This window comes from Epinephelus lanceolatus, chromosome 18, assembly GCF_041903045.1.
Source record: "Epinephelus lanceolatus isolate andai-2023 chromosome 18, ASM4190304v1, whole genome shotgun sequence".
In the NCBI taxonomy this organism is placed as follows: domain Eukaryota; kingdom Metazoa; phylum Chordata; class Actinopteri; order Perciformes; family Serranidae; genus Epinephelus; species Epinephelus lanceolatus.
Window position 1 is genome coordinate 9,681,436 of NC_135751.1, and position 26,733 is coordinate 9,708,168.

At 38.6% G+C, this 26,733-nt stretch overlaps 1 protein-coding gene and 1 pseudogene across 3 annotated transcripts in view; both read right to left on the reverse strand.

The window, feature by feature from the left end:
- The window catches only part of taok2a (TAO kinase 2a), a 31,533-nt gene extending 14,755 nt beyond the window's left edge, over positions 1–16,778 (reverse strand). For both annotated transcript variants that reach the window (XM_033644628.2, XM_033644626.2), the window contains exons 1-4: positions 16,272–16,778; positions 6,464–6,604; positions 1,446–1,517; positions 920–1,021 (exon numbers count right to left, since the gene is read on the reverse strand). In XM_033644628.2, the coding sequence (XP_033500519.2) occupies positions 920–1,021; positions 1,446–1,517; positions 6,464–6,595 (306 nt within the window). In that variant the 5' untranslated portion in view covers positions 6,596–6,604; positions 16,272–16,778. The remainder of the gene's footprint in view (positions 1–919; positions 1,022–1,445; positions 1,518–6,463; positions 6,605–16,271) is intronic.
- A 4,059-nt stretch (positions 16,779–20,837) lies between these two features.
- On the reverse strand, positions 20,838–24,607 carry LOC117268241 (heat shock 70 kDa protein 1-like; annotated as a pseudogene). Its single transcript, XR_013488042.1, has 2 exons — positions 24,469–24,607; positions 20,838–22,984 (listed from the first exon to the last, which is right to left on the reverse strand). The product of XR_013488042.1 is annotated as a heat shock 70 kDa protein 1-like (transcript).
- Between the last annotated feature and the right edge of the window lie 2,126 nt (positions 24,608–26,733).

A 26,733-nucleotide genomic window follows, 5' to 3' on the forward strand; every position in this document is an offset into this window, starting at 1 on the left:
ACAATGAATCAAAACTGTACTAAGTACAGTACTTGAGTAAACACATGGTACTTGAGTAAATGCATTGCCTGGTGGGTCCAGAAATTCAATCTCCGCGCTACGAGTTCACTGATTCATGACATGACACAGTGGTTTCTTGGTTGAAAAAGATATCGATCCAATCAGTGCTGAAGGCTGACTAAAGATTAGCCCATTAGCGCCACCCTGTCAAGCTGTGCACCAGAAGCAATGAGCAGTAATGACAACAATGGTGACTCAACAGATAGAATAGACACTGCTATCAAGGCTGTACTAATTCTCAATATTGTCCGACATGTTTTTTGTTTTGTTTTTTTACTTGGCTGCACTTAACACTTAAAACCTTGGCAAAACCAGTATGTTGGCATGGATGTGCATCACTGTGGACTTAAAATGATGTTAGATTTAAGCAGATATGTTGGTCTCTAGTGATTGGTTAGAGAATATCAAATCACTCCCCTCAACAGAAATCAGTTAGAGTGGAGGCAATGTCGGACTAAAGATGGAAACGGAGTGTAACGAGTTGACAATTCAGTCTGGTGTCAGACAAGTAAATGTACTTAGCTACTTTCCACCACTGCTTATAATAAAGGATGAATAAAATTGCACCAATGGTCTCTCTCTTTGTTGTGTGTTAAAGTTACTCATTAATTAAATATGCTGTACGTTTGCTGTTTCCAGCTCGCAAAGTAAGGATTTGCTCCTTTTCCCCCCTTTGTATCACTGCACATTAAATATATCTGAACAGAGAGAACAGAGACAGTTATCTAAGGAGACGCTGAAGAAACTTGTGATGGAGATTTTTCACTATTTTCTGACATTTGTTACAGATAATTTTCCATCTAAATAAGGTCATCCTATTGGATATGACAACCCTCCCACTGACTGACACCATACGTACCCATGCTGTGTGCTCTTTCAGGTAACATCCCCGATACTCAATAGTGTTGGGGTGGCGGAGTTTCTGCAGGAACTTCACCTCTTTAATGATGTCCTGCCATTTCTGTACATGAACACAAAACCCTCAGTGAGTCCTGATCTTGTATTTTTCGGCACATTTATACACACATTATTATCAATAAAAAAAAATAGTTTAGTCATCAATTACAATAACAAGACCAGATCTTGATATTTTTTAGCATTTTACTCTGTCAAAAACAGTAGTAAGGAAAAAAATATGTGAGAAGGTGGAGTTTTATGAACTCATTTTTCCAGAGTTCACAGTTAACAGTTGTAGACTAAGAGATAATATGGAGGTAGATTTTAAAAGACATTTTAAAACCAACTGAGGAGGTTAATAAGTAGAATATGACCCTTTCATTGCCTAACAGAGAAATATCTTAATAATTTCTACAGAGAGTAAGTGAAGCATGAGAAGGGACTTTAAAATGTAAAAGGAAATTACATATTTCTTTACAGTTTGTTACCTCGTTTGTCTGCTTGCCACTGTACGACATTTTCTTGATGGCCACCACCTCATTGTTGCGCACATCTCGAGCCTATTGGAAACACAATCATCATTAGTTTTAACACTGGAGGAACCAAGTTAGTTGAAGAAAAAAAATGAAGAATGCAACATCATAGTACCATTTTTTTATTAACACAAAGCCCTTCAAAATTAACTTAGGAAACTTAGAAAAAACAATAGAGATGTACCTATACCACTTTTTCCTTCCCGATACTGATTCTGATCCCTGAACCTTAGGTATCTGCCGATACCGAGTACCGATCCGATACCAGTGCATAAAATAAAAATGGATGGGATATGAATTGTTGTATGTCTCAACTCCTAAAACTATGTAAAATATTAAGATATAAACAAATAACAGTAGAATGAATGCCATAAAACTTTTTTTTATTATTATTATCCAGTGTTGACACAGATCAAGACACAGGTTACGGTGCAGCCACACAATTTGGTAAAAAAGACATTTTAAAGGCTACAGTAGAATGCTTTTCAAACTCCTCTCCGTTTCTGTTTTGTTTGCCTGTAGCGTGAGTATGCGTGATGATGTGAGGCATTATGTGGTATCGGATTGGTCATAGGCTGTACTCGCCGATACCCGATACCGCATTTTAGGCAGTATCCGAGGCGTTTCCGATACTGGTATCGGTACAACTCTAAGAAACCAACAAACAAAAAAGAACATCCTATCCAAATATAAAAACTAAAACTTATTACTAAATAAATTACTTACTAAATTCACTGGCATGGGATATGAAACAAAGTCCAACATTGCACAGAAACTAATTCTTTAATTTCTATTTATTCAGGGAAGCTTCACCAAAAGTCCCGACTACACTAACACAGTTTCACACATTCACACCTGAAAGCTGCCCAGCGTGATAACAGTCTGACCAGCTGGGTTTACTGATCTTGCTTAAGGGTAGATACCTTGGGGTGCTTTCATAATTCTTGCATGATTACTGCTGTGAATATTCTAGTTTATGCAAAAGCATCTTTTCCAGAGTAAAGAATGCATGTTAATTTTACGACCACATGGTGGTGCCACAAGATCAACTGGATATGTTCAGAGAGCTGAGAACAAAAGATGTACACGATGATCCATTTAACAACCAAACTACTTTATCTATTTCTGAATAAAATACAGGTATTTTCTCAAATCTATTTAAAGTGCCTAATCCTCCACAAGGGCTTAATCCTAAATCCCAAGCCAGGATGCTGCTATCAGACACCACATGAAGTCATGTTGCACTCAGATGACACAGACAACATGAAGTCCTACTCCAGACTGTAAACAACAAAGCGATGCATCATTGTTGTTTCTGCTGAGAATAATTCCCACAGAAAAATAACATTAAATATGGAACCAGATGAGCTGTACAACCCTCTTTAAATAAGGTTATTTTGTGATCTGGATGTTGTTGTCAAGGGTCATTTAAGGCCAGTTGTCCCCTCTGACACAGACATACAGTCTGGGCTCTGAGGAAATACAGTATAAAGCTGTGCCACTCTTGTTAAATTGATGCAAATTGATGCACATCATCTATTTTTGTAGCACATCTCTAATGGCCTTTTAAGGATCCTCTGAAACTCAGACATTCAGCGAGAACACTGTGGAGGTGTTAGTCTACCTCACAGCCTGAAGAATATTTTACAGGTAGAATGAGAAACACAGCTTAGTGAAAACGCACTGTGTTCCCACTGTTTTGATAATTAGGTGGGGACATTTTCACATTCACAGTTTCCTTATTAATGACAAAATGCAGATGAGACAGAATTTCTGTCTTTAAGAAACCCACACAAAGCAACAGTGGTTACAGCTCAGGCTTCTTGGGCTCAGTGTATATTGTTTCTAAAGGGAATGCTTGAAAAACCAGATAAAGATCCTAACAGTTTCATTATCTTCAAAATAATCACCACATTGGGGGCTGCAGGTACACCACGCAGAGTATCTGGTTGCTATATACTTGCTCACAAAACAGGAAAGTAGCTACAAACAAGAAGAAGATAATCATATTTTAACTGTTTGTTTGTTTGCTCTGGTTCCAGATCTCTGAATCACTGCAACTAGTGCTTGGCGATATAGAGAAAATCAAATACCACAATATCTTTGACCAAATACTTTGATTTTGATATTGCAACAATACTGCAGGGCTGACTACTAGTGCTTCCACAAAGTATTTACACAATGGGATTTTTGATAAATCAGTAATGTGGATATAATAACTAAATAGGTAAAGGTGAATAATAGAACAGAACAGTCTGGTAAGGTCCGAAAATTACAACACTTTACTGTAACACAGCCTTTAAAAACCAGGAAAAGACAACCCTTACAAACTTACAATATCCAAAAGCTAACACAATGTCTAGTCTCATATTAAAGGATAACTTCGGTATTTTTCAACCTGGGCCCTATTTCCCCATGTGTATGTGTGCGTTTGATTCATAGGTACAACTCGTTCTAAAATTGGTTCAGTATTGAGGGAGGCGGATGCAGCTGGCAGCCGCGAAACGAACTAAAACGGTAACGGGGGCAAATGCGTCCCGTATAAGTTTGTGCATTAAAAGTGTTTTTTATCGCCACTGACCGGTTCAGATCGCCAGTGTTATCTCTGTAAATAGCATACTAAGGGTTTCCCTTACCCTTCACTTCCTCTGGGCTGTGACGTCATCTCGCGAGAGCTTTGCTTGTTGCCAGAAGAAAACAGAGGAGCCATGCTGAGCGCCGCTCAGAGTGGCGCTGGTTGTCCCGGAGTACAGTTCAGTGTTTTACTGCATCGATTGAAAACAATGGTTCGTGTTTGTGCTTATCCGAATTGCAAGAACAGGATGTCGCGCAACACCCTGTACAGCTTTCACAGGCTGCCTTTGTCGGACTTCGGCGAGATGCTGAAGTTGTGGCTAGTTGTGCTACAAATGGATGCTAACACTCCTATCCAGACACTGTGCCTTGCAGACCATCGGGTCTGCAGTGCTCACTTCTCCCAAGATGACTACTGCCAGCCGAAGAAGAGAAGACATCCAATCCCGAAACACCTCTTCCTCAAGAAAACGGCTGTCCCACGAGTAGAGAGAGCTACAGACACAGTGGAGGTAATGTTATATAAACAATGTTCGAAATGCTTAGCATGCTATTTACAGAGATAACACTGGCGATCTGAACCGGTCAGTGGCAGAAAAAAGCACTTTTAATGCACAAACTTATACGGGACGCATTTGCCCCCGTTACCGTTTTAGCTTGTTTCCCGGCTGCCGGCTGCATCTGCCTCCCTCAATACTGAACCAATTTTAGAACGAGTTGTACCTATGAATCATACGCACACATACACATAGGGAAATAGGGCCCAGGTCGAAAAATACCAAAGTTATCCTTTAAGATAGATAGAATATTGATATACATTCCCAGGCCTTGCCATCCACATCTCTCATTTGTGCTTAGTGACAGCTGTATCCACCGGTTTGTGCAACCTCATCTCCTTGCATGGCTTTCTAGCTACATCCATGAAAATTAGCAACAGAAAAATGGCCACAAAAATGACAGCAAGTCTCAATGAGACTGACGCAGTTGTGGTGACTCAATAAAAACTCTTAAACTTAACAATTTCTGATTGTGAAAAACTTCATGCTGTTCCTCATGATCACCATCATAGCATCCTGACGACTGTAAATGAGGTCGGAATTGGGAACGTCAGCTGCTACTGATCAGTTAGGGCAGAGTAAAACAAAATATTCACCTAATCCTTTAAACACACCTTTGCAAAAGTATACTGCATTAGAACTATCTGTCAGATAGACGAACAGCTTCGGAAGCCTCCAACAATTTCTGCGACTTTGCGAAACCGACAATCTGACGTTCACACCCACTTCGCACAGTGATTGGCCAGCTGTGTGGAAGTGAGAAAGTGGGCAGGGTGCAGAGTACACACAACACCACGAATGTCTTCCAGAAAAGACTTTTGGAAAATTTCCTCTGCCATCCCCATATTTAAATGATCATTACACATCTCCATGATGGCTGCCTTTTCACTCTGCCTTTGAATGGCCACTCAGAACTAGGGTTGGCATCATTTGTGTTTTTCCTTCCGATGCTGGTGCTAAAACAATACTTTAAAAACAGTTCGGGTGCCTGAACAGTGCCTGAAGCAACAAAATTTAAACTTGAAATTGAACAACATATTAATTCTTAACAGTTGAAAGTATACTAAAAATATATATATATATATATATATTTATTAACAAATTCACATAATAAAAAACTATCCCAACTTCAATAATTTACACTAAATAACAGTTACAGTACTAATAACAGTAAAATACATTTTGAGTTGGGATCAATAAGTGTCCCCCTAACTTTGGAGAGACTCAGCAGCCAGACACTTCTATAATAGCGAGCCCCCACCAAGTGAGCCTGTCAGGTTCCAATGCGAGGCTAGTTTTGCTCACCAACTTCGAGGCTAATCCCCTTCACCTATATCAGCAGGTGGCAAGCAAGACACAGGAATTCGACATGGGTCTTGAGTTCTATCATTTAATCACTGTCAAATTACCTGAACTGTACTCTTTTACACTCTCTATTACACTACTACATTTAACTTCATACTCTGCTCTGGTTGCTGCAGCCTCACTGTCACTCATCACTGCCAAACACATGTGCTTTCTCTCTCTCCCTCAGCCATACACTCTCTCTACACACACAATCTGGAACCAAAATGAGACACCGAATGTGCATTGTGATTTAGTCCGGTAGGTACTGGTCGTATAGGAAACAGTGCCATATTGGCACAGGATTTCGCTACCCAACCCTACTCAGAACAGCTATTAATACTTCTATAAACACTAGCTTAAGGACAATGCTAGCAAAAAAGGCCCATTCTTACTTAAAAATCAAGCTTCATCTTGTTTACAGATGATCCTGAACTGAAGAGGCTGTAAGACACACAGGACCAAACAGACATAGAAGGACTTTACGCCCCTACTCACAAAGTAAACGGCTCCAAAGCTACCATGACCGATCTCGCGGAGGTCAGCGAACAGCTTCTCCGGATCATCTTTGCAGAAGAGGTCTGCCACCTCGGGGTCTTTCAGATTGCCCGCCCGTGCACTTGAGGGCATGGCCAGGGCCTGGAAGACAGGGGAGAGCACAGGTTACTACTGAAAGACTGCAATGAGGAGGGGAAACACTCAGTTTAAAAAGGTCAAAACAAGGAATAGCCATCCAGGCCTCAGTAGGAATACTGAAGGGGAAAAAAAATTGCTACTGAAGTATTCCTATTATACAATTCAACACACAATTTTGTAAATTCCTGGTTTTTCAAAAGCTCAAATCTCTAACATTTTTCACAGGAGCTTAAACAATCAAGTATTTGATCAACAACAACAACAAAAAAAAAATCAGTCAGCAAATATTCTGATTTAAATTTATCAATCATTGAAGCTATAATACCAAACTGTTTTCAGATTCTGAAATGTGAGGATTTGCTGTTTTTATCACATCATAATTAATCAAATCTGCTTGTCAAATTAAAGGAGAAATATGAAGACATCACATCACACCACATTAAAAAACACTGGCCTATTATATTTCTTTGTTAAGAGTAGGGTTGTCACGATACTAAAATTTCAAACTCGATATCGATACCCAGGAAAATATTCAATACTCGATACCATTTTCGATACAGCAGCAAAAAATTAAGAGGCATGTCATTTTTTAAATAAAGATCAGAACAGTAACATCAATGATAACAACAAAAAATCCCTCCAAAATAAATAACAACCAGAAACAAGATCTGTCCATACAAATGTATTTATCTACAGCCCTGTTTATTTTCTGTGCTTCTGGTGACTTGGCACCATATTTTCATTGCTGATCAAATAGAGTTGGTAGTTTAGGCTCAGGATGCTCCTGTTTCTACCTCACTATGTGATCAGAGAACCAGGGGTTACGGGAGAAACCAAACGTTTTTTCAGCTTCAATCTGTGACTTTACAGTTAACATAACTTTTCAGACACACATAATTGTGTTGTCCTGTTAAACCAACATTGTCTATTAATGTTACAGACGGGCATGACTGATAAAGTTTTCTGCTTAGCTCCCACATTAATGTTAGAAGTTATATTTTAGTTTGATGCTGGCGACACCAGCTGCTCAGCTGCTAGTGAGGGGAGGGGCTGTACCCGCCGTCTGCAGCATGCTGTGTTCACTTCACTAAATATTTCCAAAGAGCGCTTTTTCCTTTATCATTTTTGACCAAAACTGGCTGCTCTGATCCTCCTGCAGCCGCACTGGCCATATTACAGCAACAGAAATGTGTGCATGCATGCACAGCAACGACAACAAGCCGGGTTGCAGCGAGGGCTTTGTGCCTGCCAGACGCTGCCTGCACAGCGCGTGTCCATCGGACCCGTCGCGCGCACCCGACAGGCGCTGAGGTGGTGTGCACTGTTAGTATCGATACATTTGTAAATTAGTATTGTATCCGGATACAGCGTTTGAGTATCGATACATTTCAGAGTATCGATACTTTTGACAACCCTAGTTAGATATTCATGATGTACACAAACCTTTAACAAATCAAAAATATTAATACTTTTTGATGGATGTATTGACAGACTTCACAGTAGGCTCCAATCCCGTGTTTTAATTTTTGGTGAAGGAACAACCTTTTGGTTTAAATTTGGATCATGGACTGTGTGCCCATTTTGTGTTTGAAGTGATGTGAAGCGTCTGTTTTCCACTTCAGTTGGGCAGAAAACCATCTAATTAATGTGTTAAACACACTGGAAAATGCATTCTTGTGCTCTTGTAAAGTGACCCATTTGCAAAACTCCTCATGTGCACCAAAATCAGAGACTTTATCAGCTTCCCTGAAATCTGTGGTGCATGTCTCAAGAATTCTATAATATTTCAGGAATGTCACGACTGGCTGCATTTGGAGTTATCAGCAGCTCTGCACCTCTGGGGTGTCGTGATAAAAAACAGTTTATGTCTCCCACAGTTTATCTATCTCAGACAGTAACTAGCTGACAAGTAGTGACATGAAGATGAAACTGGATGTTTAACTGTGAAGGTGAAAGAGTTACAACAGAAAGCAGAGTAATAATACTGAGGGAGAGAGTGACATGAACAGCATAGAGCGAATGCTGAGTGGGGGGGGGGGGGGGTCTTGGGGGGTTGACAAAATGGCAGCTGGTTTTCACAAAGTGCACTTCAGCATGAATAGATTTCAATTATTAACTGTTCAGTCTGGGGCTGAAACTTGTGACGTCGACAGCATACATGCTGTGAACAGATTCCAAAATAAGAGGACAAGGCAAAAGTCATCTTTCCAATGCATTAACTAATTGGTGACATTTAGTGTCTCTATTTGTGTCATAAAGATGCAAATTACGAGGACAGGTCTATCTGAAAAAATGGTGACAATACTAAACTGTTTAACTTAAAATGTGTGAACCTAATGAATATTTAAAGAGACATGTATTTAGATAAAAATGTAATGAAAACAAATGTGGGGAATATAGTTTTAAAGAAAACACTAGTAAAAAGGACTCAAATAACTGACAAGTACAAAGAGAGCTGAAAAAAACAAACTGTGGGGTTTCTCCACACATTCACTTATTTGTGGCCGCCTGCCATGATTAAAACATCAGCTGCAACATTTTGATTTTCTATTTTCGGAGCTGGGCCATTTATTAGGATTGCTGCCATTGCTCCACACTTTAGCAGTGCAGAGCGTACTCTTGCCACAGGTGGAGCAGCAGAACGTCAGTCACAGAGAAAGGGAGTCTTAACCGTTTATTACACTGGGTCTTTGCCTCTGCAGCAGCTGATCCTCTCATCTATTGATCTGATCAGCTCTGATTGACTTAAAAATTATCCACCCTGTGACTTAAAACTGCTGCTGAGGAAAGAAAAATTTAACTAATGAAGAGTTACACCTGCGGTGCATTCAGGGTCCTGCAAAAACCTCTAATTTAGAGAGGGGACACACACTGATACACAAGGACATGCAGGCAAGGGGAGGAAAAAAAAAGTAAAGTTACCAGCCGAGCACTAGCTCTGTGAATGTTAAGGAAGGCGGTGTGCTTGGACGGAAATGGTGACAAAGACATGCTATAAGAATGTCAAAATAAAGGCATATCTTAAAGACGACAATATCTATCAATGTTTTCACTTTCATGATACTGAATCATTGAACACTGAATTGATTTACTGATACAGATAAATGTATCGGCCCTAACAGACCAATTGTTTTGGCTCTGAAGGCATCGTCAGTAGGAAAGATCTCATACTAAAATACTAAATGTGTTCACTTGTTCTACACCTTTAAAGTAATTAATTACAGAGGACCATTACGCCATTTTGTTCAGAATTAAAATTGAGTATGAACCATTGATGTCCCCTTTTCGACATAAAAATGTCACAAAAATGCTGCAGATTTATTATCTTTTGATCAAGTGATAAATTTTTTTTCAGCTCTAGTTGAAATATGAAAGAAGGTATCTTTCTTTTAAAAAAAAAAAAAAAATCAGAAACAGCCCACCAGTGACGCAAAAAAGAAAAACGTAAGGAAAAAAGAGTTATTACATAAATTTGATTACATGCATGACACTTGTGTTGTCTTGTGCATCTGAAGATCAGAGAGCAGCAGAGAGCCTGACTGACAGCACCACAGTTCTTCACCATCCAACTCATATCAAAGATTTGTATAAATAAATCCTTAATGAAGAGCCAAGCTAAGCTTCAAATCAAATCTTTCTACTAAATCAGCACCCCTGAATGTAATCTCAGCCTGCACACTGAGTGACGGTTATTGACAAATGCAACATCATTTCGTAATAGGGTTAATGTAGCTGCCCATCTTTGAGTGTCAGCTGGAGGCCCAAGAAGACCCGGCAACATAATCAGGCCTCTGTGACTCTGTGAATACATGAAAACATGCCTTCAGGGTCCCCGTTTAATGCAGTGCTGGAAGGCTTGCTCCTTTTAAAGCTCTGCTGCTGTTTAAATGCACTAGTAAATCTGTGCTAGACGAGGAGACAGATTCCTCCCCCTACCCAACCCAACATTTATTCAAAACGCAGTGAACCGATTTCCAATTATATACTATGTGGCACTCAGTGGCCTGATGGTGTTCAATCCAAAGCAAGGAAGCAGACGGCTGCAGCTGCCATCTACAGTCAGGACGACAACAACCAATCTGACAAATGTTAAAGACAGAAATGTATGAAGCATTTTTCAAACTGGAAGAAGGAGACACTGAGCATCCTCATTACCTAAAGCCTAAACAATGCACTGTGGTTCTAATCTGGTCATGGACCTGTATCATGTCAATCCCCTTTCAAATTTTCTATCATTCCACACTATACATTTTCACAATTAAAAGGAGGCATGCCATGAAAATAAATGTGGCCTTCAAATGGGGTCTTGTAAACTGTAGTAAGAGTCCACATAAATAACCCAATTTTGTTGAAAATCCCAGCTCAGGGTTCCTACACATTTGGAATTTCAAAATTCCATACTTTTCCATACCCTAATTTCCAGACTTCTCTGCTTTTTTTTCTCCCCCAGAGAATATGCGACATCCGAGTAAATATATCAGTGTATCATATTTCACATCATATTTAATTATTCTTAATAGGCGATTGTAGCCAAGTATCATAATGGCATGCAAATAAAAACTCAGGTAAGTTCAATGTCTGGGCTGAGGCAAAAAGGTTGGGACTTTGGGTGCAAGCTATGCAGTAACGAGACGTTGGTGTTTTTTCCTTTCATGTGGCTCAGAATCGCCTTCTACCCCATGTTGGCGATGTCAAACGATTTCACACAAAGCTTGCATCTAGCTCTGTGTGTGAATTGGGAATCCTTGGCCAACCAGTATTTATATACAGTATTGTTAAGCCATCCATCCAAAAACTTGCATCTACCCATTGTGAACCACGTGAAACTCGTCTTCTTGTCGAAGGTGCAGAGTTGGAGTGAAACTTGATACCTGGGGGGCTGGAGGAGGGTCATGGGGCAGCAGATTGGACATACCACTTGTCAATCAGGTAAAAGGGGCGGTATGTTTTCTGAGACGTTTGCTCTCACACATACTGTGCTTGGCCCGACGTAAAACACGATCCGATTCTGGATTGATTAAATTATTTTTGGAAATACCTAATTTTCTATTTTATAAAACAGTATTTTAGAACAGTGGTAACAGTCTGGAAACATAAATATTTTTCCATACTTTATTTTTCATTTTCCATACTTTTTAATACCTGGAAATTGGTCAAATTTATTTCCATACTTTTCCATACTTTCCATACCTGGGTAGGAACCCTGCCAGCTCATGGATTGGGACTGAAAAGTGCACTGAGGTTTGTCCACCATTTTCTCCAGCTTCATGTTGAATTGTAAAAACCACCAAACCATTCACCATTTTTTGAAATGAGAAGATGTCTTGTGGTATCTATTTTTGTCATTTTCCAAGGAACAAAGCTGTTCTCACAGAGTTTAAGCACACAACACAGGGAGTTTCCCCCAACATGCTATGTGGAAAAAACAAACTCACACATGTTCATTTAAGTTAAATTTCAAGCCAGCATAAGAAACTAAAAAATAGATAAAGAAAAAGGGAAGCTGAGCCCAGACAGTTCTTTTTAAACATAGTAAGTGACGTAAAATTTGGTGTGTCAGTGGTGCTGAATGACCAAGATCACATGGTTGAGCTCAAGGCTGACTTGGAAATGGTTTTGCATAACAGAAGCTCCTTGTTGTAAATGGGTGTTACAGCCACACAAAGTTGGCACTGAAACATTTTAGCACTAATAATGAGCACCTCCACAAGCTAAATTGAGTTTATTTCTCATTTTGTAAAAAGTGGCTGGTTGGCAGACAATGAGGTCAGGGTTTCCATTAAATAAAAAACCAGTGCCAATCCATGTGGTCTGGAAGATTTCAATGTCCTGGACTAAGAAGACTTTTTTAGTGCCTTTCTTTGATTGGTCAGTGTTTGAAACTTTGGCCATGTTTCATAAGAAGACCTGACATTATAATATTATATATGAGATAATTAATAAAAGGTGCTAGACTGCATTCTTTGGGAGAGCCCATAAAGACAAAAATATTCTATCAGCTTTACACAGTGTACTAAGTAAAAGCCATGCAAGTGAGCTTCAGTGACAAAATGTGTTTGACTGCATTGTTTTCTATTCGAATGTCCCACTGGCCTGAGCTGAACTTTTTTTGAATGTCCTGTTTCTATTTTTTTTATGTCACTCCCTTTGAAAGCATCACAATGGATGAGAAAAGAGTGATTCATGTTGAAATGGCGATTTATCTACACAATACCATCTTATTTCACTAAAAAACCTAAATAAGGTGGCAAGTGGCTAGAAGGAGATAGCCAGGGAGCTGAAAATGTCTGGAAAATTACCATTGCTAATTAGGGCTGCCACTAACGATTATTTTCATTGTCGACTAATCTGTCGATTATTTCTTCGATTAGTCGACCAATCATTTCATTGAAAAATGTGTTAAAATGTTGAAAAATGACGGTCTGTCTCGCCCAAACCCCAAAATTACGTCATCTAGTGTCTTGTTTCATACTCATGCCAAAGGGTTTTAGTTCACTGTCACGGGAGAGTGTGTAAAGCTGCTAATATGTGAACATAAGAAGCTGCAGTAAGAGTATTTTGGGGTACTTTTATAGTACTTTTCTATGAAAAATGACTCAAACTGATTAGTCGACTACTAAAATAGTCACCAATTATTTTAATAGTTGATTAGTCATCAATTAGTTGACTAATCATGGCAGCCCTATTGCTAATAACAAACTACTTTGCTATATTGTATATCACTTCCAGTAAATATCACAACATAAAACTAGGTTTTCTGTTTAAAGTAAAAACATAGGAAGATAGCAAGGACTTGCCCATCTCCTAAGTTATTTGGACTCCAGTATGTTCTCAATGGCACAGCTGAAAGGTTAGATTGTCAGTTTACATAAGCAATACATTGATCTCTGACCCAAAACAAAGACTCAGATCTGTCAAAGTTACAATCTCAAAGATCTCTGTTTCGTTCTCTTTGATGGCACCTAGGCTTGGGCTTCTATATTTGTATACCTTCATGACATTTCACCAGGGTAAATGGTATATGACGGTTTGCAGGAGGGGATGCAAAAATACATGTTCATCAACGGCCACTGACGGAGCTAAAGTTGTGTATGTGTTTGAGAGAGAGAGAGAGAGAGAGAGAGAGAGAGAGAGAGAGAGAGAGGGGAAGACATGCTGTAATGTGAACTATTGCATGAAATGTTTCTGTAGGCCTAAGTATTAATAACTTAGTTGGAACACTGCTTTGTTACTTTTGACCCACCTCCCGGAAGCCGTGATATTTATATAACTTTACCAGTCAATAAAAACATAAATAAGTAAAAAACAGCCCGGTGAATGTGAGTGGATACTGATCAGTGACGCTGGCAAATCTTCACGATTGGCAGCAACAAAACTGGAAGTTAAAAAGTATACCACTTCACCCATCTGGCAGCCTACAGTTCATCTGGTACATAAATCAGATTTGTTACTTTTTAAGCACACAGCAAATTCCACTAGCACCACCGCAAACCAGCGCCCTAGTGGATGGGGGTGGGGGATTTATATAACGATGTCGGACTCAGTTGTTGATGACTGACAGCCACTGCCGTCGGTCTAACTCTACTTAAGTCAACGACAATGCTCATTAAACAAAACAAAACTGCATGATCAATTCTTTTTTCAAAACACCTGTTGAACCAGCAGAACACAAACTTGAACCCTCTGGTTTCTTCAGGCTTCAGTCATTATCAGGATATTGTTACTCTTCTGGCAACACTGAGAAATTATACATTGTGATAAACATTGATATGATCAAAAATTTAAAAATGACCGCAATCATATTTTCTTGCCATATTACCAAGACCATGTGAAAATATGATGTTTTGCCTGCTGTCTCTCTACGCTTGCTGGTGGCATGTGCTGAGCAGTATATATATAATATATATATATATATATAAATAATACATCACCTCAAAAAAGCATTTCTATATCAGGAGCTGATAGATGTTCTCCTCTCTGATCTCAAACATGCACACATGACAAGATTTGAAAGAAAATGATTAATCACACACACAAAAAGACATTATTAAGATTATGATGCTAAAGGAAGCAACTCAACACCTCACATGATGACTCTCATGTGATCTTATGGAGAAGCATATTAACTAAAAGGCTGACATGTGATAACTTGCTGTAATAGTGATTTGCTGTAAAAAAAAAAAAAGAAAAAAGAAAAAAGAAAAAAAGAAAAAAAAAGGGAAAGGCTTAACGAGTCTGGATGGGAAAAGGTTTGGGAGACATGGTCAACACAAATTATCTATTCTTCAGTGAGAACCTAAGATGAGATTTTAACAGTCAGTTAAATATCTGTCAACAGTAGTATGCTAGTTAAAGGACACATTAGCCTCAAGGCCGAAGCAGGAACATCAAGCCCGGCTTTAGAGACACAACCTAAACCAGTAAAGCCATCTCAGCGGCGCACAGAAATTGTCTTGCATGTTTCAAGTCATCTGATCAGCTCTTCCCATCAGCCTTGATCAAAGAATTTAGAAGCAGTATCAGCCAGTAATTGTTGATGCTGGATTAAACACAGCATCTTTTGTCATTGCTCTTTTCTTTGTTTGTTTGGCCATAATAACTTTCACATTATGTAGCCTGCCAGCTACCTGCTCACATCAGGGACACATGTCGTCTTGGTTGTTGATGTTGTTAATTTCTACCCAAGTTCAGAATGTGTTCTTGCTCAAATATTTCTGGCTGTGAAGATTTTGCTTTAAAAGCTTTTGTTGGTGATTGTTCACAATAAAAAGAGCTGCTATACTCCATTACAGTCTTTCCAAAGCTGCATTGATGGTGCCAAGTTGCCAAGATACGGAGGACCCTGAAATGTTGACCAACCCTTGAGATTATGACTTAAACTTGATTAAAAAAATAACTTTAAATTCAATCCATCACAAAGAACAGTGCTAGCAGTTATCTGCAGCAACAATTTCTCATTTTACTATAGTTCTCTAAACACAAATCAAAGACAACTATGCGCCCCCTGTCCCAAATCCGAAAACCCAGAGAACCTGCCCCACCCACACATTCCCAGTGGCATAGGGACAAACTGGAAAAGATTGGGCATACAGGATGAGGGTCAGACAGAAGTTTCATAAGGGTTTTTCTTCTGCTTTCACTCTGTTCCAGGATGTCTGAGCCATGAAATTTCAACTCGTTGTTAATTATTTTTTGCCCTTACCTAATTCTGCATTAAACCTATTTATTTGCGCAATGTGTGTTGCTCTGTTTCTCCTGAAATGGGGCTGGGGCTTAGAAAAGCATTAGTAATGTCACCTATAGGCAGGTGGTCTTTCGTACCAAAGCAAACATTGTGAGGTGTATGATGCTTCTTTTGAATCCTTTGTTGATTTTTTTTCTATAAGAATATTAATTCATTTTTGTGGGCATACCATTGAGCTTATAAACATTTATGCTCTCTTTCAGTCCCACAGTGTCCTGTTCTGAACACAACCATGTTCTGTTGTAATGCAAGCTAACACAATGTTATAAATACCATATAACTTATACAACCAGCAGGTGATGGGGTAGCAAAGGTATATTGTTTCGAATTGTTTTTTGAAATTGAAAAGCTAATGACAACACTTGCAAAGGAAACCCTGTAAGCTAACCAGGCGAGCTAAGTAAATGTAGCCTTAACGTTACTTACCGCGGCTTATTGTGGTTCCGCTCTGGAACGAAAAACAACCGTTAGCAGCCAAGCTAGCGAGCCTCTATCCTCATAGCCCGGGTCTCCTCTCCCTGCGGATAATTAACACGGCGTTAGGCCCATTTCCACCGATGTCCCAGCAGTGAAAATAATTTACGGTTTTCTAATTACACTACTAGTTTAGCTGGCTCAAACAGAAGCTCGGCCAGTTGTCCTCTCTTACGTTACTAGCCTTAGCTAATTGGCTAGCTTAGCTCCGACAAGCTAACGTTAACATTAGCTGTTCTGCGGGGTGTGGCTGATGTTTCTCGGCGCTGCTCCACTTCCAAGCATATTGTCCCGTTACACTTGATCTTTGTAAATATATGCTCGTAAAATCCGGTTTAATATCTGCGCCCCATCCTGACGGTGGACTTGTTCCTTACACCGTTTTTGTTCTTTTGCTAATACAAGATGGCACAGGCTGATGGGGCGGGACCATAGTGACCGGACGCTGATTTGTTCCATTTCCTGTGAGACTTCCGCTTCACAAATAAAAGGGTATAAATAAATCGACCTAGATAATATGAATAATCTAGTACAAAGGCTCGAAGGCTTGATTTAATGATTTTTTTTCCCAACAAGACTCCGTATATGTTGGTCACATTTCATTATGTTGAGGCAAAGCACTTAATGGCAGTAGTGGAAAAAATACTCAGATTTTTTAGTAGTAGCCTAACAGTAATGATATTATTGTAATAGCAGTAGTAACAAAAGTAGTTATAATGATCACACACACGTGCAGAAATTCTTTGTGAGCTCATGAGTACAAGTAATGCATTCAAAATCTTACTTAGGCCTATGTAGAAGTACAATTAGCATCAAAATACACTTAGAGTACTAAAAGTAATAGGCTACTCATTATGCAGAATGGCCATTACAGGACATTATTTTGTTGGATTATAATTACTGATGCATTAATTAATTTATTCATCATCTAAGTGCTGCAACTGGTAAAGGTGGGTATTTTATATGCTGCTGAGTAGCTTAATCTATGAAAACATTGTTTTAATCCTTGATATATGTTTTGTTTGGATAATGAAAATATGCAAAGTAACTAAAGCGTTTAATTTAATGTGGTGGAGTAAAAAGTACAATATTTCCCTATGAATTGTAGTGGAGTAGAAGTAAATTAAAGTAAAAGCACTATAAGTACAAAGTAGCATTAACGCACAAGTACCTTAAAACTGTAGTTAAGTGCAGTACCTGAGTAAACTGGTTAATAGACATGTACGAATGAAATGAAAATACCTAATGTACCTAATGTTAAAGTAGAAAGGAAAAACAAGGACATTTTAAGTTTCAAGTCATTTGTCATATCCCCATTGAAACAGGGATCCTTTTAAATAAATAATTGAATAAATATATTCAACATGTCTCTGCATTATGTAGTGAAATGTAATAAACTGAACTGGAATGCTTTGTTGCCCCATCCAGTATACTGTAGTTAAAATAAACAATATAACACCTTTTAAACACAATACATACAGCAAGTAAAAAAAGATAATATGTGCAAATGCTAAATGTTAAATCTAGTAGTAGTACTTCTGAGCAATCAGGTGGTCACTGTGAAATAAAATAATTCACAATAAACCTACAGTTTCAGAACAAGCTAACTCTTTGGGTTTTTGTTTTCACAACAAACAAAAAAATTCTGGCAACCTGTTTCAGGAGATTTATAGAATCAACTGTCCACAGCACAGCTGTGAAGTGTGGGGTATTTAAATGGCCAATATATTGAAAAAAAATTATGGGAAGAATACACAGTAGTATGATTTTTTATTAGGTCTGGTCATCACTGTCCCTCAGATCACGACTGACCAAAATGAAACTTGGCATGTTTTATCTATATATTGAAAAATCAAATTGTATCTATTGACAAAGCAGTTTCATGAATAAAACATAAAAGCTAGATATTTAAAACCCTAAATTCCTTTGTACAATACGTCAGACAGGCTCTTAAAGCAGTGAGGTAATCTGCCAAAGTTTAAGTGAAATTGCGACAGCTAGTGGGGATATCGACGCACTGCACTGCTTTATTTCTTAGTTCAACATACAAGCTAGTGTTATATAGATGGCCTCTTATTCTGGGATGTGTACAAGCGAGGAATGTTTAAACTATATGTCTTCATTTTTAAAAGCACCTCACAAAATATGCAAAACATTGTGTATCCTTGAAGCCATGATGAAAACATTAAATGTGATACACTGTTATAGATAAAACTACTAAGCAGTATAATATACTATAAATTAGCCTGTGACCAGCAACAACATAAAAATACTGCTTACAGATGTATGCATTATTATTACTAATACAATCATACAATTTATATGATATCAAAAGATCTGAGGGAAGACATTTTACATAACTAATAATTTTGATGCTCAAAGTACATTTTACTGATAATACTTCTGTACTTTAACTTAGGTGGAGTTGGTGGAATTATTTATAATAATAATAATAATAATAATAATAATAATAATAATAATACATTTTATTTACAATGCCATGTTCATCAAAAGATCTCAAAGTGCTACAAGTTAAAAACAAAGAAAGATTATAAAAAAAAGGAATGGAAGAGAATAAAACAAGATGAGCAGTTATTTAAAAGGATTTAAACAAAAACATCTAAGGGGGACCAAAAGCTTTGCTAAAAAGAAATGTCTTAAGATCCTTTTTTAAAACAGCCAGCGGATTGTGGTGCCCTCAAGGTGTCAGGGAGGGCATTCCACAGATGTGGGGCAGCAGCACAGAAGGCCCTATCTCCCATGGTCCTGAGTCTGGTTCTGGGTATTTGGAGGAGGTTTGAGTGAGTGGAGCGGAGGGAGCGTATTGTGTTTTGTGGGTTGAGAAGTGCAATTTAGACCTTTTGCCTAAGTAAAAGTAATAATACCACAGTGTAAAAATACCATTATGAGCAGTAAGTATGAGCATTTATATACTTCAAGTACCAAAAGTCACAGTAGAGTAGCCCATTTTAGGACAATATAGTATGACACTGGATTTTAATTCTTGATGCAAACATGTGTTCATCACTTAAATGGAGCAGCTTATAAAGGTGGAGCTCATTTATTTTACATTATATACTTTTGGGTAGCTTAAACTATAATCACAAATCATATTTTAGTAGTGTGTCTATTAGCTGTGTTATTAATCTAAATTAAACTAAAATTATTAAATGTAGTGAAGAAAAAAGTACAGTATTTCAATTTGATATGTAACGGAGGAGAAGTAGAAAGTAACATAAATGGAAATACATGAACCTCAAAATTCTACTTTTGTATAGTACTTGAATAAATTCACTGAGCTAGTTTCCACCACTGGTTTTAGAATAACGGCTTTAACTTGTTAAAGAAATATTTTGCCCACAAAATGACAATTTCTAAATCAATTAGTCACGCTGTGTTACCTTTACCTTGGTGAAGAAAACATTTTCTCACATGCCTCTACTGAAAATGGTGATCATATTGATTTATTGATTAATTAGGAACCATGTCTAACAACAGCAAAACTTTATCAAAACATTTACAATTTCTTTCACTATTTGTGCAGTATCATCCAAGTCTCATTTATCCAGTCGTATGCTTAATACTTCCCAAACACATGCATTTCTGCTAAAACCTTTTTCCGTGGAAGCTTGCTAAAAAATATAGTTTTCTTAACAAGTTCAAGGCAACATGACCAGTCGATTTCCAAATGGTAATTTTGATTTTTTTGATTTGATTTTATATACTTTATTAATCCCTGAGGGGAAATTCAATTTATAGGTGAAGTATTTCTTCATGGAGTGTCTGTTACACTACAGTACTTACTTCAGTAAAAGATCTGAATACTTTGTCTACCACTGTACATGAGGAAACGATTCAAGCACAATGTATGGCCTTCATGCCCAAACAATAGGTTATCAGAATTCCCAGTATAATCCATCTCACATTTTGGTTATTACACATTCAGTGGAAATGTGAATAATTCATGCAGCTGTTTTACCCAGTAACACTCACTGTGTGAGAAAGTATTTATGAGAGAAAATAAGTGACTGGTCAGTTTTCAAATGTGTGTTTAAGAGTTTTCATTCTAATATTGGAGCAAAGTTTTCTCTGGATTGCAATAATATTGTTACTATTGTGTATTTCAGCGCTGTGTTTGTTTCCATGAACACAGGGTCAATAGTGTCCTCTGTGTTTCCAGCGGCAGGAACACTTTAGCACATGGGAGTCATGTAACTGATTATGATTAGTGACCTCTTTTATGCTGTAGAGACAGACTGTCAGGATGTTCAACACCATCTCACATGTGTACCACCATATTTCAAAACCCCTTACCTACCATTACACCTTAATCACTGTCAGGACTTGTGATAGATATACACTTGGATCTTTCTGTGGGCCAGACTAAAGTCCTGTACTAAAAACTTTGGGAGGCAGTTTCTAGGGCTTTCTACGCAGGTTTTTTTTGTATACTAGTGCATGACTGTAACTCATTAGCTTTAAGTCAATCTCTTTAAACAACACTCTGGCTACTTTTCATGAAATGATTTTTGTTTCATCTTTATTGCAATGTCCAGCAAGGCAGAGATGAAAGGTACATTAGGGTGGCAATTATAATACAAATGTTTATAATCTAAACAACTTTATTTACAAATACAATGATTATAAAGAAAAATAATATAAGTCATACATTTACAGTTGTATTTAAACAGTCCTAGTGATAAGAGTCCACATGAGGGCCATTTTAGTCCACCTCCTCAATAGTGGGCCCCTGGGAGCTGGCTCGTGCCTGCTCTCTACAGCTGCTTGCAGGCATTCCTCCCTGGTACAACTTGCTGATGATGGAGCTACACACTTTCTCCAGCTCTTTCTGCTTGTCTTGGTACTCCTCTTTTTCAGCCAACTGATTGTTCTCCAGCCAGGTGATGGTCTCCTCACACTTCTCAGTCACCTTCTTCTTGTCCTCCTCGCTAATTTTGTCCTTCAGGTTCTCGTCCTGCACACTGCTCTTCATGTTGAACGCGTAGGACTCCAGGGAGTTCTTGGCAGAGATTCTGTCCCTCTGAACATCGTCCTCAGCTTTGTATTTGTCAGCATCCTGCACCATTCGCTCGATCTCCTCTTTGCTCAGTCGACCCTTATCGTTGGTGATGGTGATTTTGTTCACTTGCCGGTGCTTTTGTCCACTGCAGACACGTTCAAAATGCCATTGGCGTCCACATCGAAGGTGACCTCGATCTGTGGGACCCCACGTGGAGCAGGCGGGATTCCAGTAGCTCAAACTTGCCCAGCAGGTTGTTGTCCTAGGTCATGGCTCTTTCCCCCTCATAGACCTGGATGAGGACCCCAGGCTGGTTGTCCAGAGTAGGTGGTGAAGGTCAGGGTTTGTTTTGTGGGGATGGTGGTGTTGCGTTTAATCAGGGACGTCATGACTCCTCCAGCTGTCTCAATACCCAGGGACAGAGGCGCCACGTCCAGCAGCAGCAGGTCCTGGACATTGCCGGAGGTATCACCTGTGAGAATGGCAGCCTGGACAGCAGCACCGTATGCCACTGCCTCGTCTGGGTTGATGCTCTTGTTCAGCTCCTTGCCGTTGAAGAAATCCTGCAGGAGTTTCTGAATTTTGGGGATTCTGGTGGAGCCTCCAACCAGCACCACGTCATGGATCTGTGCCTTGTCCTTTTTGGCGTCCCTCAGGGCTTTCTCCACCGGCTCTAACGTGTTCCTAAACAGGTCTGAGCACAGCTCCTCAAAGCGAGCCCTGGTGATGGAGGTGTAGAAGTCGATGCCCTCAAACAGAGAATCAATCTCAATGCTGGCCTGGGAGCTGGAGGACAGGGTTCTCTTGGCCCTCTCACAAGCTGTGCGCAGCCTCCTCAAGGCTCTCTTGTTCTGGCTGATGTCTTTCTTCTGTTTCCTCTTGAACTCCTCTACAAAGTGGCTGACCATGCGATTGTCAAAGTCTTCTCCACCCAGGTGAGTGTCTCCAGCCGTGGCTTTGACCTCAAAGATACCATCCTCAATGGTCAGGATGGACACGTCAAAGGTGCCTCCACCCAGGTCAAAGATCAGGACATTACGTTCTCCCGACTTGCTTTTGTCCAGGCCGTACGCGATGGCGGCTGCTGTCGGCTCATTGATGATCCTCATGACATTCAGTCCTGCGATGACGCCTGCATCTTTAGTTGCCTGGCGCTGGGAGTCGTTGAAGTATGCTGGGACTGTGATGACTGCATTGGTTACCTTTTGGCCGAGGTAGGCCTCAGCAATCTCCTTCATCTTCACCAGAACCATGGAGGAAATCTCCTCAGGGTAGAAAGCTTTGTTCTCTCCTTTGTGTTCCACTTGAATTTTGGGCTTTCCTCCATCTCCCACCACCTTGAAGGGCCAGTGCTTCATGTCCGCCTGCACCACTGGATCATCTATCTTTCTTCCAATCAGTCTCTTGGCATCAAACACAGTGTTGCTGGGGTTCAAAGCAGCCTGGTTCTTGGCTGCATCCCCGATGAGCCTTTCGGTGTCAGTGAACGCCACATAGCTGGGGGTGGTCCTGTTGCCCTGGTCGTTGGCGATGATTTCTACTTTTCCATGCTGGAAAACCCCCACACAGGAGTAGGTGGTGCCCAGGTCGATGCCGATTGCTACACCTTTAGCTGCAGACATCTTGGTTGTTTTGAATTAATGTCCTGAAGATGCAGAGACAAAAATTAGACGGGAAAATTGAAAAAGTATGTACATACAGCAACCATTTTTACATTATGAATGAATCAATAAAAGCTTGTCCATTCTAAAAGATCGATTTACCATTTTACCCTTGGTGTGTTATTGTTACAGTCAAGTCAATTTTATTTTATATTATACTTTAATATATCCTTTTCTTTCCTACTGCAATCTTGTATGGGCAAGCACTTACAGAAGAAACCTCATACACCTTGTTACTTTACAGAAAGGATGTGTTAGAGTGATTACAAACTCTGAACCACGAGCGAGCTCAGGCCCTGTGTTTCAAAAACTTGCAATTTTGAATGTTTATGATATAAATGTGAATCGGATCTGCTTACTTGTGTTCCAGCAAAAGAATGATTATTTTACCTCCAGGTTTCTGTTATATATTTGTATCTAACAACCTAGTCCACAGCTACTTGACACAAAACTCTTCCGATCTCCACACTGCTTTCTTTAGAACCGCTCTTGGGCAATTTGCTATACATTATCAAGGTCCCTGTCTCTGGAATCAGCTACTTGACTATCTGAAAAAAATTATTTATTTAACATCATTTAAAAAGGCTCTCAATAAGTACCTCGTCAGCCAAACTATGTGCCATCAAACTTAATAAGTCATCTATAGTTATGTTGTTTATTTATTGTCTTAGCCTACTTTGTTCTTTCATTTACGCCTGTATCTTTATTGTCTTACATTATTCATTTATGTATGTATTTTTCTTTTTCCTTCTTATATTCACTGTATAATCACTCAGTTGATTGCTTCTTTTTCCTACTCATTCTTGTTATCATTTATTGTTTCTTATTTTTTGCCTTTGTAACAAATGTGGTCTTTGATTTATGTCTTCGTGGGTGAGGTTTTCATATAAGCCCTCGCAGGTTTCATACCTCTCCTTCGCACATCCCAATCAAAATAATTGTTTATATTACTTAAATATGTTTGTGAAAAATAAATTAAAAAAATGTAAAAAAAAAAAAAATAATAATAATAATACACACTCATTTTAATTTCAAGGACATTTTAGTTCAAAGCAACAAATAGTATACTTCTCTTAAAAAATAGCTTCAAATTAAAGGCTAAGGAAAAACGTGTCTATTGCACTGTAACGTTAAGCTACTCACATGATTTAATATCTAAAACTGACAGTTTTTCTAAAGGTGTTTGGTGAAACTTTCACTCAGTATGAGTGAAGCATAGTGAAGCCCCAGTAGCTGTATTTGAGCCAAGGACTGTTATTTCTATAATTCGCACATCATTTTAAGGACATTTTAGCTCAGAGCGACAAGTAATTTATCACATAAATCACCAAATAGCTTGATTTTAACTCCACAGCGCTGTACATTAAACATAAAGCCTAAAAAGACCGCTTTTCTGAGGGAAAGAAGTCCGTAAAGTCCGTAAAACAAATGCATTTAAATTCTAGAAGAAAACGGAAGTAGCACTTACTGTGGTGAAAAGATGAGAATATAAAGAGAAGGGAAGGTGAAGAGGTTTCTGTGCTGTCCCGTGGATCCTCTCGTCAGTGCTCTGGATGTCTGAATGCCGGTAACTGAGCCACTGGGACTTTATACATTGCTCACTGTTTTCTGGACACATCTCGAGCTTTCCACCATGCTGTCTACAGACTCCTTTGGTCCAATCACAGAGCTCAGCGCTGACGCTCGGCGTGATGACGTAGCCCCGGGGCGTCTCACGAGAAGCTTCGAGGAAGTTCCGGGAGGTTCGAGCAGACACTCACATGGGTAAACGAAAAGATTTGTTTTCAATCGAGAATTGATTTTTGGCTAATCTAAATAAAGCTTGAATTTAATTAAGTCGGGCAAAATTTTCTCCTGCAGGACCACAGAGTGAAACAGAGATTGAATCTCAACAATAACCGGAACAACAGAAGGAATGTGGTTTATTGGAAGTTTAATAACTCACTACTACAAAGTCCACCAATTTTCAGAGTTTTGGGAGTAATGAAGATGTAAAGTGTTGTGAAGTTTTTTAATGTTAAATAAGAAAGATGCCTATTTTTCATACTGCAAATAAGGGATCTAAAAAGAGATTGGAATAGAAAAAAATAATGATATTTCTGCTCTAACTTAGGACAATATTACAATGAGTGAAAACCATGCTATCACATTAGAAAACTAACAGCAGGAACTGAGTGAAATCTATGCAGATTAACGTTTGTGCACTTTCATAGGAAATGGTCAGAGGAGGATGAAAAGAGCAGCAGGTAGGCTATTTCTTAAATTTAGAGAGAATGTATAACTTAATAACCAGACTAAATATTGGAGACACCACCATCTGTGAAGATGTCAGTGTTATCTCTAAGTAGTAACTTATGCTAATCTTTATAGTTCAAGTGATTTCCATGAAAGCTCTAATATTCTGAATTCAACTAAAGATGCAAAAGCAGTGAATAGTGTTAGCACAGAATGTTCCAAAATTATTAGGCCTACTTCAGAGGAAATATCTCAGGTGTTAAAGATCTAAAAACAAAGTACCAGGCTTACTTCTAAATTTTATAAAAATAGGCTATCTGTCAAAATATTGCAAAATCTTTTTGCTGGCTATACCCCTGCCCCCGGGACTGTTGTTTTTAAATCTTTCTATACTTAAATCCTTCTTCAACGCCAAGTTTCTTTTCATGTGGATCATCCACTCCAGACACTTTTCCTGGGCCCTTCTCTGACTTTCTGCCAAAGCTTTTTACCTTTATCTGGAAAAATAAGCCACACAATATAAATAAGGAGGTTATGTCTGTGTCTCAAACAGAGGGAAGTCTTAATAATTTGGAATGCAGCTATTCATTATGCAGAATGGCCCATTTCAGATTATTATGTCTATGGATTACAATTATTATGCATTAATGTGTTCATCATCTAATTGTTGCAGCTGGTTAAGGTGGAGCTCACTTTATTATTTTATATGCTGTTGCTTAATCTACAACAGTGTATTTTTTAAAACTTGATATATAGTTTGTATTAATAATGAAAAACTTTAAAGTAACTAAAGCATTCAAATTATGCAGTGGAGTAAAAAGTACAATATTCCTCTCTGCATTGGAGCAGACGTATAAAAAGTAGCATAAAATAGAAGCACTCAAGCACAAGTACCTTTAAATTGTACGGTTCATGGACGGTTCACCACTGCTTTAATGGATATGTAGGTACTATGAATGTCCAGTGTTTAAGTAGTAAAATAATTCAAAGGATGTCATAAGTTTCAAGTTTTTATCTGCACATACATATCTCAGTGAACTAAAACAAAAAAAAGCAATTTTGACAAGATTAAAGATATTTACACCATAAATTGATGTAGAAAATGTACAAATGATGCATTAAGATTCACCAGAATGCAGGGAATTAAAAATTTCATGCCCAAAATATTCTGGCAGAGGACACAGCCCAACCCCTCATTTCATATATTCAGATTTATGGAATCAACTGTCCACAATACAGCTTGGAAGTGTAAGGTGTTAAAATTGCTAATAAATTAAAAAATTAGAAGAAGAATATAATATCAATTACTATTAGTGGTCAGCACTGTCCCCGAGGTCACATTACTGAATGAAACTTAGCATGTTTTATTTATTGAAAAATAAATGAATAATATATTGATAGTTATTGAGAGCACCGTTTAAAACAACAACAGTATAAATCTAATTATTTAAAACCCTAAATCCTTTCATGAAGTGTGTCAGACAGGTTCTTAATACAG